Here is a 17,761-nt window from a genome sequence, read left to right on the forward strand (position 1 = left end):
ATTGTCGATTAATCAAGAAAATAATCAGCAAATTCATTTGTTAATTGCAGCCCTATTTAAGTTATTAATTAGGCACTACACCTGTGCTTTTCATTGTATTAGAATATACCGTATGTGAAAATGTCTATTGGATTACTAAGTGCTAGAAATTCTGACTTTTATTTTCATTTCTGTTTATCATACAAAGTCGAACAATTGTTAAATAAAATCTTTTGGTTAGGTTTAACGCCAATTGATGGTTCTTCAAAAAGTTAGATACTTTTCAGTCTTCTTGTCATTTATAAAAAAATGCCTTTAAACAATTAACCACTTAATTAAAGCTTGGCCTTTTGTTTTTGTTTTGTCTTTTACCTTCATCCGTTTTTATAAAGGTAACAATTTAACAGTTTTTGCTGCTGATTCAACCTTTTAGCTTATTGTTTTGGTTTTGGGGCATATCTTCTGTATAGTTCAGTCTCATCGCTCACATTAACTACATTTTTTGTTTTTCAGCAAACCAGCGCTGAGAAACTCTCAGTACCCTCCCTATTTAGCATCAAACATCCGACAAAGCACCTGGCCCACAAAGTTAGCGACCAACTGGTGAAGAAAACTGAACATTTAGCAGCCGAGGAGCCAGATACCATCAGGAGTGGGTGGAGACCAAAACCGAACTAAAAGGTGAGTGAGTATTAGGCTCACATTCAACAGGTAGCCAGAAACCTCTATCTTCTGGATGCATTAGTACATTATTGTCTTGGCAAATTTACTTTTTCTGCTCCCAGTGGCCCAAAATGCTACTTTAAATACCCAATTAGGCAGGTGATAAACATGTACAAAGCTATTAGTGTTGGTAAACTTTAATTTAGCTTGTAATATTGCAATGAGGTGCTTGCTGTGAGTTGATGCAATGAAACAACATGTTATTCAACTTCCTCCATTTTGTTCACAATCATCCATTAAAAATACGCCTCCCGTGAAAACTCCCTCTTAATAACTTTGTCTACTACAAAGAGCTGATGGAAAATGACAGCTGTGAAACTCCTTTGGAGAGCAGCTGGGACATCAAATGAAAGCAAAGCATTAAATTGTAATTAAGGTTGTCTGCTGTCTCCACTCTGCAATTACTAAACTCACTTTAGTGGAAATTCACTTATTTCTGTGATAAAAATGACATTTTTAACATTTAAATAAACCTTCTACCAATAAAACAATCAGGGGTATGTTTGATGCGTGTATCAGCGGTGCAGTGGTTCATTGATTTCCAGCAGACGTAGAGGCTTCTCCGCCCTCCTTCTGTCCTTGTTGGCTCTCACAGCAGGTGTGACAATGTCTGACAAGTGTTAGAAAAAAAGGGCAACAGATAAAATGTGGCAACCAAATGGATAACAGGTGCTATCACTCGCTAATAGGGTATTACAGATATTATGGGTTTAGACTCTCTCAATAAAATCCTTCAGTTGATGGAACCACATTTCATACGCATCATGCTGTTTGGGCTGCGACTACATACTTGTCCGTGATTAGCTTTAATGTATTCGTGAAGAGGGCTATTTATTGAACACAGTATTCATGAAACGTCACAAATGCCCTGCGCCTCCCTTGCTCAGTGTGTGGGTGGAAAAGCTACAAAGTTTCCTAGGACCTCCAAATGGATGTTTGGCTGTACCACAGAGGACACGCAGAACACAAGCTAAGTGCTTTAGCAGCGGGTGATGCTAACGCAGTAGGACAGGCTCAGTGTGGCGTGAAGCAGAAGAGTGCTATGCGAGGTGACTTATGGGACAATGGGGCCGCTTTTCGCAAATAAAACATGAGGGTTTATCCAGAGCCTCTGAGCTGTACAGTCTCGGTTTTATGTCAGGTGTTTGTGGGTAGAAAGAGGGGAGGGGATCTGATTTAATGCTTCTGAACTGTTTGGATTATCTGGTGGATACAATGAAGGCTAATTCAGTGAAACATATTGTTTTTTTGGTAATGCTCAGAATCCTATTAACTCCTTAACATCTAGTTTTCCATAGTTGTAATGCTATTACAATCTTATTCTATTTAGTTTAAGCTTCTGTTTGAAGCTTAATGATTATTTTTTTTGTTTAAACCCAAGACACAATGCTATAATGTCCGCACCATTTCATCAAATAGTTATATATATGCAGTGTGTTATATATTAATTGAGTATCATTTCCCACCAAATGTTTAACATATCTTTGGAATTTGAAACAAAGTTCTGTGATTTGTTTGGCAGCCCACCATCGAGACAGTGGGGTTTAAGAGGTTAAATGCTTCTGCTGTCTGGTAAAATGTCAAAATATATCGAAGCAAGTCAAAGTAAAATCAGATATGAAATCCAGATCACTGGATAGGAATTTTCTTTTGCAGAATAATATGGTATTAATCTGATATTTTAGATTAAAATCATACATTACAACATATGTGGGTGATTCCCAACCTAAGGGTTTAGGACACCTCAAAGGGGTCACAAGATTACAAGATGAATCTACAACATTCAGCTGCACACCATCATGTTTTATACGTTCCTCTCATTGATGGCTTTTGTGGATAGTTTCACCTCTAAATTATTCAAATCAAGCAATCTTAGAAGGGAAAATCATTGTTTGGTTCAAATCATGAAGATACTCAACCTGTAAAAGAACAAGCAATATTTCTTTGGATTATGGGATCACAGACCAAATATTTTGGGAACCAGTGACAAAGACTTCTGTCCAATTGTATCTAAAACTAATAATTTATAATAATACTACTAATTATAGAGAGCCTGCACAAGAATATATCTCGAACATGACAGCTTTGGTCCTAACAACCGCTTGTGCATCTTCAGTACAACAGCAGCTTTTGAGACATTTGGGACAAGCTGTGATGTCAAGGCAAAATACCATCTTCTCTCTCGTTTCTTCAATTAATGAGAAGCAGCAGCTATTTGAATCCTATAAGGCCCCCGAGTTTCTGTAGCAATCCATTTAGTAAAAAAAAAAAAACATCTCTTGATAATTCCAACTATAAAAGTCTCAGCCCTCAATTATGTAAAGCCTTATGCCAACACTTAGAGGGAAAAGGTCTGTGAATTTAGCTCCAAACTACGTCAAGCATTCCTTTAAATCCAACTGTAGAGACGTATAAATAAGACATTGTTTTCACAGTACATCCACACACTATCTTTGGCAGTGAGGTGGCAGTGACATCTTTGGGCATAAAAGGTTCAGAGCATCATTGACTCAATTTTTGCTTTTTAACCCTTTGTATGGCAATGCTCAAAGTTTTCCAACCACTATCTATTTTTAGGAGTTTTGTCATTTTTAGACGGCTGCATTAAAGAGTTGTGGAAAGAAGTAAAGAGAGAGAGAGGACATGGCACGAAATAAAAGACATAACAAATATTTTTCAGGCTGCCAAGTTTACAGAATGTGCTTTAAATTAAATATTTTGTGATTTTATAAATAATATTAATAATACCTTTATTTAAAAAGCGCTTTTCAAAACAAGTTACAAACTGCTTTACATACAATAAAAAAAACAATAAGCAAACAGTTAATACAATATTATACTGAAATAGTGAGTTTAAAAAAAGTGACCTGGTCAACTAGTGAAATTGACAATGTGTTAGCTTCCCTGATCTCCGGCAAGTCATTCCACAACACGGGTCTCAATTAGTAGAAATAAGAGATGAAAAAAACCCAGAATTTTTTAACATACATACTTTGTTTTAGCATAAATACTCTGGCTTTGTTTCGAGGAAATCTTTCCTTAAAAGTTTACGAAGGTCTTATCATAATAAAAAAAGACATGTAGCAAATAGGCCTGAAATAAATGATTCTGATATGAATGACAATATATATCAAAATATGACAAATGCACCCAATTATTAAATAATCAAAAGGATATGTATATGCATTACAAGACATCAATATTACTTTTTATACGTGTAAAAGAAAAAATTGATTTGGACAACAGAAACTTGGATACAAAATTAAGATCATATCATCAGGATGAAGATAACATTGAGAGAGAAGCAGCTTTATGATCACATTATGAGCAGAACTGTGTCTTCTTCTAGTGAATTGTAAGGCGAGTGAAAGAGGTTCAATGTCCTGAATCTGTGGCCTCCGGTGAATTAAAACCTTATGGTACAGACTGTACAACTGTACATGCTGAATAAATGAATGAACACTCAGCAGCACAGTCAATATTTCATAGGCAGCGAGTGTTACTACAAACACAGCGTAATATATGTCGTTTCTTAACATTCTCTAAACTCAAGTATACTGCAGCTGCTGGCTGAAGCAGAAGCCAGATCTCTACGGATCTACTGTGTTCTGGTTTATAAAATGTAGATCTGTGCCTTACTTTCAATTTCAACTGTATTGTCCCCAAAGGGGAAATGTGTCTTGTAGCCAGGTGAAAGTCATAAAACATAAAAATACCACAAGTTCCACACACACTCTCATAAAACAATGTAAATGATAACATAAAACCTGGAATGCAACCAGTCAATGGTTAAAACATCATCATCATCGTCACAGCAGCACACTGGCTCCTAAAAGAGGCCTTCAGCGTCCCCCTACCCTTCAACATGCAAACACATCAGTTATACAAAGCTAATTTTTTATTCAAATCTATTGATCATTTCCCACATTCAATGAGATTTTGTCTTATTAAATAATTTAGAATGGTATGTAACTTTATGTAAAACATTAATCGTCCGATTATTTCCTCCATTAATTGATTATCTGGCTGATCTATAAAATTGTCTTGTTTTGTCGGACCAACAGTCCCTATCTCAAAGATATTCAGTTTTAAATAAAATATAGAAAATGTGAATGTTTGGCATTTCATTCCTTAAAAAATTACATAAATGATTAATTGATTATCAAAGTAACAGGTAAGATTAATATTCCGTTGATTAATTGGATTATTCGACTATTGTTTCAGCTCAACTGTTTATGCACATAATCAATGCTTTGTCACAATGTACATGGTATTAAATTGCTGCTGCTGCACTAACTCACTGTTTACTGTCTCCTCTGTCTCGAAAGCTTTGTCCTAATATCTGTTTGTATCTCCTCTCTTCAAGTGACGGATCTCTCTTTCTTTATAGGTATGTATATACGGTATATTTACCACCTGGGTTCAGTACAGAAACACACTGAAAACACAGCAGAGCTTCACTATTTTTAGATCACACCCCTGAAGAAGTACAGTGAGAATATGTCCGTCCACTCGGCCGCCCCCCTCCTCCCCCTGCGGGGCTGATTGTGTTCCTATACAAAGTCAGGAAACTCTGTGGCCTTTGAGAGCTGTTTTGTTGTGAGGAAACGCAATGCATGCTGGGCTCAAGTCCAGGGCCGAGCCTCAATACACAACACGCCAACCACGCCACTATTATCATTTATTTATTATTAGTATCATTATTATTATTATCATTATTATTTAATTTATCCATCTCTGTAAACAAGGCTTATCAGTCGATTGTGTGTGTGTGTGTGTGTGTGTGTGTGTGTGTGTGTGTGTGTGTGTGTGTGTGTGTGTGTGTGTGTGTGTGTGTGACAAAATAAAAAATGGTTTACTCAAATAGCTGCAATATTGTACTGCTAAATCAAAATACAAATTTTCTGGTATAGGCCTACGAGAATAATTCAGCCCTAGTGTAAAAACATTCAATTATAATCCTGTAATGTAATGCTCCTGGCCATTAAATGTGTGGTCATCAATGTCTTACCACAGAATGTAAAATATAAATTAAATGTGTTGTCCGTATGAAGCCATACTAGCAGGAACAGTAGTAGATCCAGTATTATAGGGAAAGTATTGCTAGTTAGGTGACAGATAAAGACAAACAAAAATATTTACAAGAAAAACAGTTCTATAAATTAATAATAATAATATTTCTTGCTGTAGGCTAATATATAATACGTGGGATAAATTACCATTGGCTGCCCGGGTCCCATAGAAACGGTGATGCAGCGGTGGAGGGGCCGGGTCTTCCTGCAACAGCTGAGGCGGATCTGCAGCTTGATTACGGCTCACAGCAGACTCAAACATAATTGATGACCTAATTGAAAAGCAGGAGGTGGATGAGAGAGAGAGAGAGAGAGAGAGAGAGAGAGAGAGAGAGAGAGAGAGAGAGAGGAGAGAGAGAGAGAGAGAGAGAGAGAGAGAGAAAGAAAGAGGGCTCATTCACTCCTTCGGAGGAGAGCGGAGAGAGAGAATATATAGAGACAGAGAAAGAGAGAGAAGAGCGAGAGAGGAGTATCTTTTTGAGAAGATCTGACGAGAGAGAGAGAGAAAAAAGCTTCTCTCTCTCTCTCTCTCTCTCTCCCCTCCCTTCCCCTCTCCCTCTCTCCCCTCGCGCTCGCTCTCTCGCTCTCCCCTTTCTCCTCCTTCTCGCTCCTCGAGAGCGCCCGCGCTCCGAGAGAAAGAGGGCTCACTCACGGACAGGAGAGAGAGGCGCGATCCAATGAGAAAAGTTTACTTGTTCTTCCTCCGTACAATCCTACAGCTGAGGGCATTGATGTGAGTGCAGAGGCTTTCAGTTTTTTACGCGCACTTCTTTCCCCTCATCTTTCACCCTCACACACGGAGCACAAAACCACCTTATCACCTTTAGTTTAGCGCGTGTCTATTTCTTTTCTTTCCTTTTTCTCCCTTTTATGAATGATTCTCTCTCACAATACTTCTACTGCTAAGATATCTTCGGATACCTCGCCGTCCTCGTCTGCACGACTTCACCTCGGCACATCTTCTCTCTTCAAGTTCAAACGCCACCAGGACTTTCACTGCAGCTTCAGCCGCACTTGGGGGACCTATCACTCGACGAAGAAAAACTTGATACTTTGTGAAGCAGCAGCCGCTGAAACACCCGCCGACATGAGTCTCAAAGCTGACGCAGAGCCGAATAACAATGTTGCCATCGAAGAGGAGGTGAGTTTACAAAAAGTTTAATTTCCCTGCTGCTCCGGACTTTGACCCTCGTGTTCATGTTCAATAACAACCGAATAAAAATATATTTCCGGCCACAAACAGGCTTTTGCTCGTTGTGTTTTGGCTGAAATTCCTTTTTATTTTATCGTGACTTTTCGTTGTCCTGATGCGGTTATTAAAAGGAAGTAAGGAGGACGCAATTTAAAGGGGGAAACTACTTCCAGTGGAAGATGGCTCACAGTTTGGGAATATCCTGCTAAATTTTATTATAACATACATTTATTCTTTCATTAAACTTGCAATGACGTCGTTCTTTTTTTTACTGATTTAGAAAGCATATCACCAGGTGTGTAACTATTACTGCAAATTACTAAAATAACCCAATTAAGATTATCCGAGTATTCTTGTCTTTTAAAATGTTTTATTGAAGACTTAATTATCGCTTCATATTGTTTCTTTTTGACCTATACTATAACTAGGGTCGTAAGGATTTTTGTTTCCTCCTAATTGAAATGTGGGTTTAAAAAAACATATGCTAAACACGCTTTAAATGTGTAAAATCAGCGTGACTATCTGAATTGGGAAAAGTCCTCAATGAAATATCTATGGACTCTCCCAATTTCTCAAATATCCATTGACTTCTTCTTTTTTTTTTTTCTTTTTTTTTTACCTCTTCCTGAGCATCTAGTATGTTGTGGGGACATTTTTGTTTTGCATTTAGGTGCCAAACTAAATAAGATGGTCACACAGCATCTCAACTTTTGATTTGTGATCAGCAAACTGAAAATAAATCAACTGTTACATGACACCCGTAGCTGCAATTTGTAGGTCTTTATTTATGTACAGACATACTTTTATTTTTAAATCGTAATTTTCACTTGATTAATTGAATGACCTCCCAAATGATTTTATTACAGCTGCCACTCTTCAGGCCTGTGTGGCCAGCTATATTTCCTCTTTAATGACTCCTTATGGAGACTCACTGAGGGGAGTGCTGGGCCTTTTGTTGGTCCTCCTTTGTTCCCATTATCTTACAACAAAGCCACGTGTGGCCTCTTGACTGTTATTAGCCTTATGTCCTTTTGTATTTTTATCTCCTTGTAATTAAGACCAAAGATTAAACAAACCGGCCCGACATTTATTTAGAAGCCCAAAATGTATATTTAGAGGCTTGTTAAATCAAGATACAGAATCTTGTCGGTTATCAATAGTTTTTTCTTTTTGTTTCTTAAATCAATCACGTAGTAACTGATGCCTTTTGAGATTTTATTAAGAACAATACAGAGTGTTTCAGGTTTATACACCCAGTCAACGAGAAGCCGGTTGACAAATTGAAACATCTTCATTTGTGTCCCGCTGAGCCGGCCTTCAGTGGCTGTATGTGCTGACTTCTAAAGGGCTGAGAATTGCTGCTGTGCGGCACCTGAAAAATGCCGGAGGGCTGGGGCCGCAGGTCAGAGGAAGGAAATGGTGTCACGCTGTGCACTGTTGTCCAGTGCTGTTCGTCTGGCAGCCCATTGTAGTGAGGGCCTCCCCACTGGCTGGGAACTAATGGGCCTCACACTACACTGTTTATTTCCCCGGCCACACCGGACTGTACACGGCATTGGTCCTCGGTGTCTGATCAGGGCAAGTCCAGGGGTCCCCAGCAGGATGAAGGCCATTTTATGTTCACTGTTTAGCTCATAACATGTTGGAGGATCAGTTTCTTTCATAGACAATTGTTCAGATATGTTAATGAAAAAAATATTCAATCCTAAAGTTCATCTGTTTGGCTCTTGTTAAGGGCTTTAATGGAGTGGTTCCCAACCTGAGTGTTAGGACCCAGCCAAGGGGTTGCGAGATGGTTATAAGAATAGTAAACTGGGGAAAAACTGAGCGAGCTATAGAGCTGTTGGAGCCAAATAAAACAATGTTTGAGGGAATTATCACTGTTCTGTTGAAGTGCTCCCAACCTCTGCAAACTGATGAGCAAGAAGTCGTGGTTTCAATTATTAAAGGGTCACAAGCCAAAAAAGCTAGGAGTAAAGGGTCGGACATCCAGTAACATTTGTAGTATAAAGAACAACTTTACGTCTGACCAATGAACGTCATATCAAACTCATTACTGAGGTCTTTTGTTTTTTGACAATCCGTTGTCACATTGTGGTCCTATTTCATCTTAAGGGGCTCAATAAAAATTCAGAGCATATCTATGATTCAGTCTTGACCGAGATTGTCTCCACATGGCTCTCAACATGGAGAAGGCTGAGCCGGCTGCTAGCAGCTAATGCTACTAACAGCGCAAACAATGGCCCATCCTCCCGGCATTTTCTTAAAACATACATACCAAACGAAAGCTCGACTCTCAGGAGGTTAATGTTCTGAATGCCGTATTTAGAACCTTCTAAACCTTCAGAAATGAAACCTGTTTTCTGTTTACTCTACAGAACTAGATACATGTACATGTACTGCATGTAAAGTTCCATTACAAATATCCATCCGTATGTGTGTTGGTCATTAAGCAAGTATGAGATGCTGGAACCATGGCCAAGCATTTATATATATTTTGTGCAGCTCACCGTTCATAATCCTAGATGCCAAATAAAAAAACAAAGAATATTAAGATTTTTCCCGTCCAGCTGACTAAATGTGGTTTTGCTTTTTGTTTGCAGGTACGAACACTGTTCGTCAGTGGCCTACCAGTCGACATCAAACCACGGGAGCTTTACCTTCTCTTCAGACCCTTTAAGGTAAATTACAACATGAGTTATTTCTAAGGACTGGTGTTTGTACATATTGTGTAATAGACTTCTCACTCTTCTTAAAAAAATAAAGCAAACGTAGCTGCTGTGTGCCAGGGGCTGCAGAAGAGTTTGGAAAGTTTTTATAAAAGGATTATCTGCACACAGAGGAAGAAGAGTTTAAAAATGTTATTAAAGTATTGAGGAAGCAACTAATCCAGTGTGCAGGTTATCCTTTTTAAACCACTTTTTATGATGCGGTAATATTACTGCCTGTAGCTCACACAGTAAAAAGTTCACCGGAGTCTTTTGAATCAAACAATCCCCCCTGTTAATGGACGTCCAGATATTTGCATATATGGAAATGAGGCCACATCATTGTTTGGCCATTGCTCTGTTTTTTGACTGGATTCCAGTTCCATAAACTCCCCTCCCACCCGTGTCCTAACTAACCAAATTGGAAGTGGTATCCCTCGCACATGGATGATCTTGTGGAATGTGTAAATGAGTAGCCTCGCGATTGGCCAACAAACCCTCTCCGTGACCCAGCTTGTCCACCATGTAGGGATCTTTTATTTCCTCCTGTAACATTCAGACATTGTGAAACATTTGTTTACTCAAGTCATTGTAACACTGTTTTACTCTGTCTGTTGCTTCTGCTGTAGGCAAATGATGAGTGCAAATAGGGTTCAATCTGATTCCTTATGGGTTTATATAAGATCCAAAATTAAAACCTTTTTTGTTTCTTCTCAAGAGAAACCTTTAATATTGACTGTATTCTACCTCTTGTTTTTCTCTGAATTACTAAAACTAAATCTGGTTTGGATTGTTGCTCAGATTTATGACTAGCAGTGAAAGTTGTTTAATTTTCCATGGCTGTAAATCAGGATCAGGAGAGATCACATCTATCAAGGCAAAATTCCCCTTCATTTCTCAGGAATTTGTTCCTGTTTTAACCAACCCTTGTGCTGTTTTTAACCTGGTTTGAAACCAGTGGCTTTATTTTTGAAGTCATGCTTAATCTATGCTTAAACTTGTGTAGGAGAAAAACCCCTCAATCATCTGAGGGGTTGCACCTTTTTTATTAAACTAAATATGGTCTTTTTTCTCTTTTGTTGTAGCTCTGAGGATATCAGAATTGCATCTGTAGTCAAATCAATGAATGTTGCATTTATTGGAAATGTGCTTGTTTCGCCTTATTTTACCACAATAAATGTAAGTACAACACTGTCACAGAAGGACCGGTGAGGGCCTGCTGTCGAGCTCAAACTGAAGGTGCACACAAGCAGGTTCCTCTTGATTTAGCGAGAAGTGTTCATGCTTGACTTCTTGCATGTGACTCCAGGGTGGATAATTGGCTATCTTTCTTCCCCGCAGGGTTATGAAGGGTCACTGATTAAGTTAACATCAAAACAGGTGAGACTCCTTCTATTAGTGGAAGGAACTGCTTTAATGCTGTACTAAAATACTAAACAAATGTCCAGACAGTCTCTTTCTAACACTTGACAATGGCTAAAGATTTTGAGAAAAAATATACATTGTCCTCTTTACTTGCTTATTTGTTTGACACAGGATTTTTATTTTAAGTAAATATATTTATTTTAATTAATAATCAATGTGATATTTGACAAATGTAGGTGTTTGCATGTTGAGCTGCTCCTCCATTGATGTCAGCTGTCAGTGTGTTTCTTCCCTTTTGCCTTCCAGCCTGTTGGGTTTGTAACCTTTGACAGTCGTACTGGAGCTGAAGCTGCGAAAAATGCTCTAAATGTAAGCATTGCCTTGTTTTATCCATTTCTTCTCGAGTCTTGTTTGATACCCCCTTGTCCCCCCCTGTTTTTTTTTGAAAATCCCCATTGAGTTGTGTTTTATATTTCTTAGATTTGTTCTAACCTTTGCTTAAACCTAAACAAAAAATGATTGGGAGCTCTAAAAATTCTTCTTTCCCATCAAATTTCTTAAAGTCAACCATTTTGTCTTTTATAATTCAATGGCAGGGCCATTTTTGGAAAGAGGCCAGAATCCCGTAGCCTTACGGTAGTTTACTTTGACCTTGATACACATCCCTTCATAGTCTGGTATATAGCTTTCCTGATTTTTGCACATCACTGCTTTACTGTAATACTTGTTCTATAGCCACATGTGTAGTGTTATTTGGACACATCTTCAGTAGTGTAACTTCTTATTTTGTCACCCAGTAGCCCACGTATCTGGCAGTATCTAACACTTCTCTCTCATACCCTAGCCTTCCTTATGAGCATCACCTCTTAGACACACCAGCAGTCACACACAGACACACACATACACAAAATTACTACTCACCTGCATGTGGGCACAACGCTTAGGGCACAAGAACACAAGCAGGGTTCAACCACCTGAAAGGAATTTCACTCAAGTCTCTCAATCGGCCCTTTTCCTCATCTCCCTCTCCTCCTGACTCCTACTCAAGCCGCCTGTGCTCTTGATTTTGTCATGAGGAAAAAAAGAGATGCAAGCATGTTGAAGTATTTCAGGAGTGTATCCTTCAGCCGGCCCTTTTTTTCTTTTAACACATGACCTTTTATGAACAGTTTAAGTTCAGAAAAAGCAGTCGGGTGGAAAGGGTCTATTAACATCCCACGGGAGCACAGAATAGTGTTTATCTCAAGGGAAGCTTGAAGGATACATCCCGAGTATTGAAACACAGCTTTTAGGAAAGGAGGCCATGTGAGACTACTGAGCTTCAGCCCCTCAAACTCAGCCCACCTCCCTTACGATACTATGTGCCCCTCCTCCGTCTCTCCCCCAGGGAATCCGTTTTGACCCCGAAAGTCCCCAGACCCTGCGCTTAGAGTTTGCTAAAGCCAACACGAAGATGGCAAAGAGTAAGCTGATGGCCACACCGAACCCCACAAATATCCACCCTGCTCTAGGAGCACACTTCATTGCACGGGACCCATGTAAGTTGTACGGCTGCACCACTCTAGGCTCTCTCATCCACTCTCACCTTGGCAATGCCAGCATACTCGATTACACTTTTTAAAAATCTGTCTCAGGATATTGTGGTATTAAAGACAAATGGGCAGAAGTTAAAAACGGTATCTAACAAATTTAAGAACTAACTCACCACCACATGCATGTGTCATCTCGACTCTTAAGACTGCCGCTTTGCTTCTGTACAGCTGGGAAATTCCACTTTTTCACAGGGTTTAGTCAGCAGTTGTGTCTCTGCTCTCTTTACCTAAAACACTGGCTTGATTTTGGTAGTTTTAGAGAGGTGATGGTTGACTACAGTGTTGAACTGCATTCATACCAGATTTCGTTGTGGCAAAAGGCAGGAGGTGGGCAGAAAACGGTGCGAGTAGATGGGGTTGTAAACCAACTTTGGGAAGAGTAGTACACAAAAGTGTAAATTATAGCCTTCAGCGTTGTATTTAACCTCTTACTGTCTGTCCTCACTGTTACAAACGGCAACCTTCTCTGCTACTTATATTTCGCCATGCAGGTATAAAACAAGAACAAAACATCTTTGTAGCTGAGAGGTTACAGCGCATGCCACATTACCACAACGTCCCCGGTTTGACTCATGTCATACAGCTGTCTTTGCCCTCCCATTTCCACTCTGTCTCTACTTTCGAATAAAAAAAAATATATGATGAATATATTCCATTCAGCGCCACTTGTTCTCAAACTGATTAGACTTTGGAAAGCCTCGCAATTACGCTTCTCAAAGTTCAGTCAGATTGAACGAAAAGAAAACGGCGGGTCTTTTCTCAACCAGAAGCGAATGTCTCTCGGCCCGTTCCACATGGAAATTAATAGCAAGCGAAATCTGACGGTGCTTTTTTTTAGGGTTGTAAGTATTTATATTCTTTTAGTGACAGTTCAAACTACAAGATTTGTCGGTAGAAAACCTAAAAGGCATATTATGACAAAGTAACAAACTCCTTATTGCAGCATGTTTTGATGACACATTTTCTTTATTCAAATTTTTTAGCTTCTGTCCTGATTGCTTACATGATGCAAGCCCTTATGTTCAAGGGTAGGTCAGTCAGCTTTTTGTTTCCTCCCGCCCTCTACTTTCCCAGATGATCTGACAGGGGCAGCACTGATCCCAGCATCTCCGGATGCCTGGACTCCTTACCCCCTGTACACCACGGAGCTGACCCAAGGCCTCCCTCACGCAGCCTTCACTTACCCAGCGGCTGCTGCCGCTGCTGCAGCCCTCCACGCCCAGGTGAGGGACCAACCGGTGTGTGTTTCTCTTCTTTATTCCTCTAGTAGACATTCAGGTCTAACAATACAGAGAGCCTTTGTAGAACCAGGTACAACTCTAATCCTAAAACTTAATTCACTTCAAATGAGACTTAAGGATACACCGCTGCAAGTTAAAACTTGACAGCATGGTGCACTGTTAAAAGCAGAGGTTCAGAGTCTTGAAACGATCCCAGTGGTCTATTGAGGTATTACAATAATGGCAATAAGAATTGTGTTTCTGAAGCCAACCCAGATATCAAGTCTGCAATTTGCTGTTGGCTGCACAACATGTGCCCAGTCTTAATATTATGAAACTGAGAGCTGACTGGAAGTTAAAACCCTGAGTTATATTGTAATAAAAAGATTTGTCATTTAGAAATGGAAAATGTCTCGACTCCTGCGCTGCCATTATTTTAAGTGATGCGTATATTCTTTGTTGTAGTTTAACCTTACAATACCACGCACTTACTTTAAATCCCTCTTTGTGGTTTTCTCATCTGGTTGTTTTTGGCTCGGAGCCTCTTTTTGTGGATGTCTGACATTGAGATATACTCTGTCCTTAGTTAATCTCTGGCCTGTCTGTGTACTGGAGGATGAAACATGCACTCACCAATAAAATTACCCATGTTTTGGTCTACACTACAGCGTAGACAAAAAAAGTAGAATCATTTGACAAAAATACAAATGTGAGCCTTAAGATGGAGTTTGATCCCAAGTAATACTTGGTTTGCAGTAAATCAATTAAAAACATTTTTTCATTGTTATCTGGTTTGCAAATGTAAACATTGTATTAAAAGTTAAATCATGTCTGCTGAAAATTGGAATGAATTAATGAAATGGGTATACAAAGTGTTTATGTTGCAAGATAATTGCAGCCTAAATGCTTCAGCAATCATGCAGCTGACTACAAAGCAGTGGGCAGGGGTTTTGGTAACAATAGCAATGGAAAATATTTCTCTTGTTGGGTCATTTAAAGTTCATTGTGATCTAACTTCCTCCTGCAATCTAAGAGCACAGGGGAGTGCAACACTGCAAAGCAGGCAGCTATGACCATTTTGTCGGGCATCAGAGGCGGAGGAATGTGAGGTATTTGCTTGGAGAAATTGTCAGACCTGATGGCCTTCTCTGGAGGTGCCAACTTACTGTCCACGTCCCTGTTGGAACACAAGCTGACTGTGTAGCCACACAAAAGGGGGGAAAAGCCTTTTTAATTGCAATCCGATGAAGGATCCCTAAAATGCCCCATGTTCTTTTCCACTGACTCTTGGCTTTGTTAGTTTGACTGTATGACACAACAGTGTAACATCAAATATCTTAAGTATATCTGTTGTGGCCTCTGTCCTGTGTGTGTGTGGCCTCATTCTGCCACAGGTTTTAGTCACAGGTATGGAAAGGTACCAGCTCTTACCCTGTGGAAATGTTTAACACATGAAGAGGTTTATCACTCCACATTTCCATACCTGTTAATTACTCGAGGACTATTGTCCTCAATGAGCGGCTACGTGACCTACATTCCCATGGCTTCAGTGACCAGGGCTTAAAGGGACAGTCCTCCTAAACCTGCTTTGCAAAAGTACATTTCAAAGTGTGTTAATTGATCTGCAGATTTGAGGATTGAAGCCTGGTTTTGTTCTGCTGTGCATGACTTTGTTTGTTTCTTCAGATGCGCTGGTACCCTACTCCCTCTGAGACTTCCCAGCCTGGATGGAAGTCCCGGCAGTTTTGTTAGATATTTAGTGAGTAACCTTTGTTCCAACAGTGTTTTTTACATTTGCAACCCACCCCACCCACCATCTACTAACCTGATGCAAACTTAAACCTGGACTAGCACAATGTTTGACTGAAAACTACAGAATGTGTAAACATAAATTAAAATGCCTAACAACTGATTTGGTTTTAAAGGATTCCCATTCCCAAAATATCCCATTACAAGCAACAGTCCAACCTCTCTGTTGGGCTTAGCCCCTCAAGATGCAAATCTTTTTAAATGGGCCATGTAAGTTAAAATTCTTAGTAATGGTAACATAAATATAATAATAAAAAAGTTACTCAAACGGGAACTTTGGATTACGCCGTAGGATCAACTAATTTTTGACCCTCAACAGACTATTTCCTTTTAAGGCTGATATTCTATATTTTTCTAATATAGCTTTTTCTGATCTTGTTTATTCCTATGAAGACTTTTCTTTGAGTCACACTGTTTCACTGAGTGACATGTTTCGTCATTACAATGAGGCGGGTCGCTTTAGTTTTTGACTCAATTCCACATTCACTATCTTGTTGCAATGAAACACTTAATAGCGCAGCAAAGTATTAATCTGCAGCTGAAGAGTCTTTACTTCTCTTTGAGAAATGTTTGTTAAAAACTACAGTGACCAGCTGTTAAGTGAAAGGAATTGGCCTTTTCTTTGAAAGAAAATGTATTTGTGGCTTTTTCTTTCTTTTAAGATTTATTTATTCAATGGGAATAAATTGACTAGTCTCGGGGAAAATGTAAGTATTTAATTTTTTTTTAATGAAGGCTGTGTTTGCATGTTTAGACTAATTCTTGTTTTCCCGGTTTCCTCCAGGCCTCTGGAAACCACACCTTTGTCCAGCTGAAGTGAGGTTTGCCAAGCTCTTCATTAATTTAATCGGGTTTATTTAATGGACAAATGTGCATTACTATAAACAAACAGTATTTATATCTCCTCCCGATTGTCTCTGGGGGGAGTTTGAGTTGAAACCATCTTGCTGTCGACAATCTGAGCTTATCCTTGGCAACAATTGCGGTACCATCTTAGCACTTCAAAAAAAAAAAAGCCTAGTCAAAACTCCATGGATCGTAATTGCTGAGGAAAATTGACGCGTTGAAGTTATCGTTGTTAAGCTAGTCCTTCCACGGGTTACCGCTGCTCCTGGGAGGTTTAAAAGCATTAAGAGTCATTGCATGTTAGTCTTTTTGGCATGAATTTAGAACGCAGAGTTCTGTGTAGCCTAATTTTCTTAGTGTTTGTGTTGCCTCTTTACCTTTTGGCCTAGACAGCGAAATGTTTTGTTTTCCTGTAGAACCTTGGTCTTACCTCTGTGAAAGCTAGGCTGTTGTGTAAATGGCTTACATCGCATGGACCTTGTGAATGCGTCCCTACGTTCTATGACAATCCCAGTCCTTACAATCATATCAATGTCTATCATTATTTGAGCAAAGGAAAGTACAAATGTTTTTGTACTTTTTGCGTAATGTATATTTATGCATTTTTGTGCAACAAAAAATAATGAACCTGTATAAGTTGGATGTTTAGTCGTCTCTTGTGTTTTTGGTGTTACTTTTGATCCTATAATCCTGTTGATGTAGAAAAAAGTGCAATTTGTTTAAAGGGGAAATGGGAATCGGTCAAAAAATGGAAGTATTCTGAACGTGGCTTGTGCCATTCTGCTAATATGAGATTGCTGTAAAACGATCTTTCAGAATGTGAAACTGGACTACAAATGTAAAGGGTTGTTTTTTCCAGGGGGCCATTTTGAAATGGAAAGCAGGAATAGTGATGAAGGAATTTAGTTTGTAGTTTAGGAAACATGTTTGTCTTTGTATCTGCTGTGCATAAGATGTAAAAAAATATTCCCATCTTATGAATAATAAAAGAAGTGAATGCATTTCTCTTTGGACATCTGTCATTTATTACTGCGGCAAGTCAGTGGCCAATCGAAGTTAACAAACGCTCCAACACTGTATTCTAACTCCAAGACCTGAACTCGGTGGACATCAGATGTTGAAATCAATAATTCATGGCAACTTTTCATTTGTAATGCACCATTGCATTAGTGTCGCTTTGCATCATGCTGACCTCCACACTCTGCCCTCATAAGCTGGTAAGATGCTCTGCTCAACCAACCATGACTGCTCCTCC

General features: G+C 39.2%; 1 protein-coding gene and 1 long non-coding RNA gene across 5 annotated transcripts; one reads left to right on the forward strand and one right to left on the reverse strand.

Moving 5' to 3' along the window:
• Positions 1–970: 970 nt before the first annotated feature.
• LOC115026482 (uncharacterized) lies at positions 971–6,562 on the reverse strand. The gene is made up of 3 exons (XR_003834300.1): positions 6,427–6,562; positions 5,922–6,046; positions 971–1,312 (listed from the first exon to the last, which is right to left on the reverse strand). It is a non-coding gene; the product is annotated as an uncharacterized LOC115026482 (long non-coding RNA).
• Positions 6,411–17,507, forward strand: LOC115026456 (RNA-binding protein with multiple splicing 2-like). Of its 4 annotated transcripts, none has more exons than XM_029459312.1 (9): positions 6,411–6,507; positions 6,682–6,915; positions 9,570–9,647; positions 11,016–11,054; positions 11,346–11,408; positions 12,427–12,577; positions 13,706–13,869; positions 15,538–15,610; positions 16,445–17,507. In XM_029459312.1, exons 2-8 carry the CDS (start codon positions 6,862–6,864, stop codon positions 15,601–15,603), a joined length of 615 nt encoding a protein of 204 aa, XP_029315172.1. In that variant the 5' UTR covers positions 6,411–6,507; positions 6,682–6,861; the 3' UTR covers positions 15,604–15,610; positions 16,445–17,507. The 4 variants fall into 4 exon arrangements, with proteins under 4 accessions (XP_029315172.1, XP_029315179.1, XP_029315163.1 ...); XM_029459319.1 differs by having other exon boundaries at positions 6,748–6,915; XM_029459303.1 differs by having other exon boundaries at positions 6,492–6,915.
• The last annotated feature ends 254 nt before the right edge of the window (positions 17,508–17,761 follow it).

Source organism: Cottoperca gobio, chromosome 3 (genome assembly GCF_900634415.1).
Source record: "Cottoperca gobio chromosome 3, fCotGob3.1, whole genome shotgun sequence".
In the NCBI taxonomy this organism is placed as follows: Eukaryota; Metazoa; Chordata; class Actinopteri; order Perciformes; family Bovichtidae; genus Cottoperca; species Cottoperca gobio.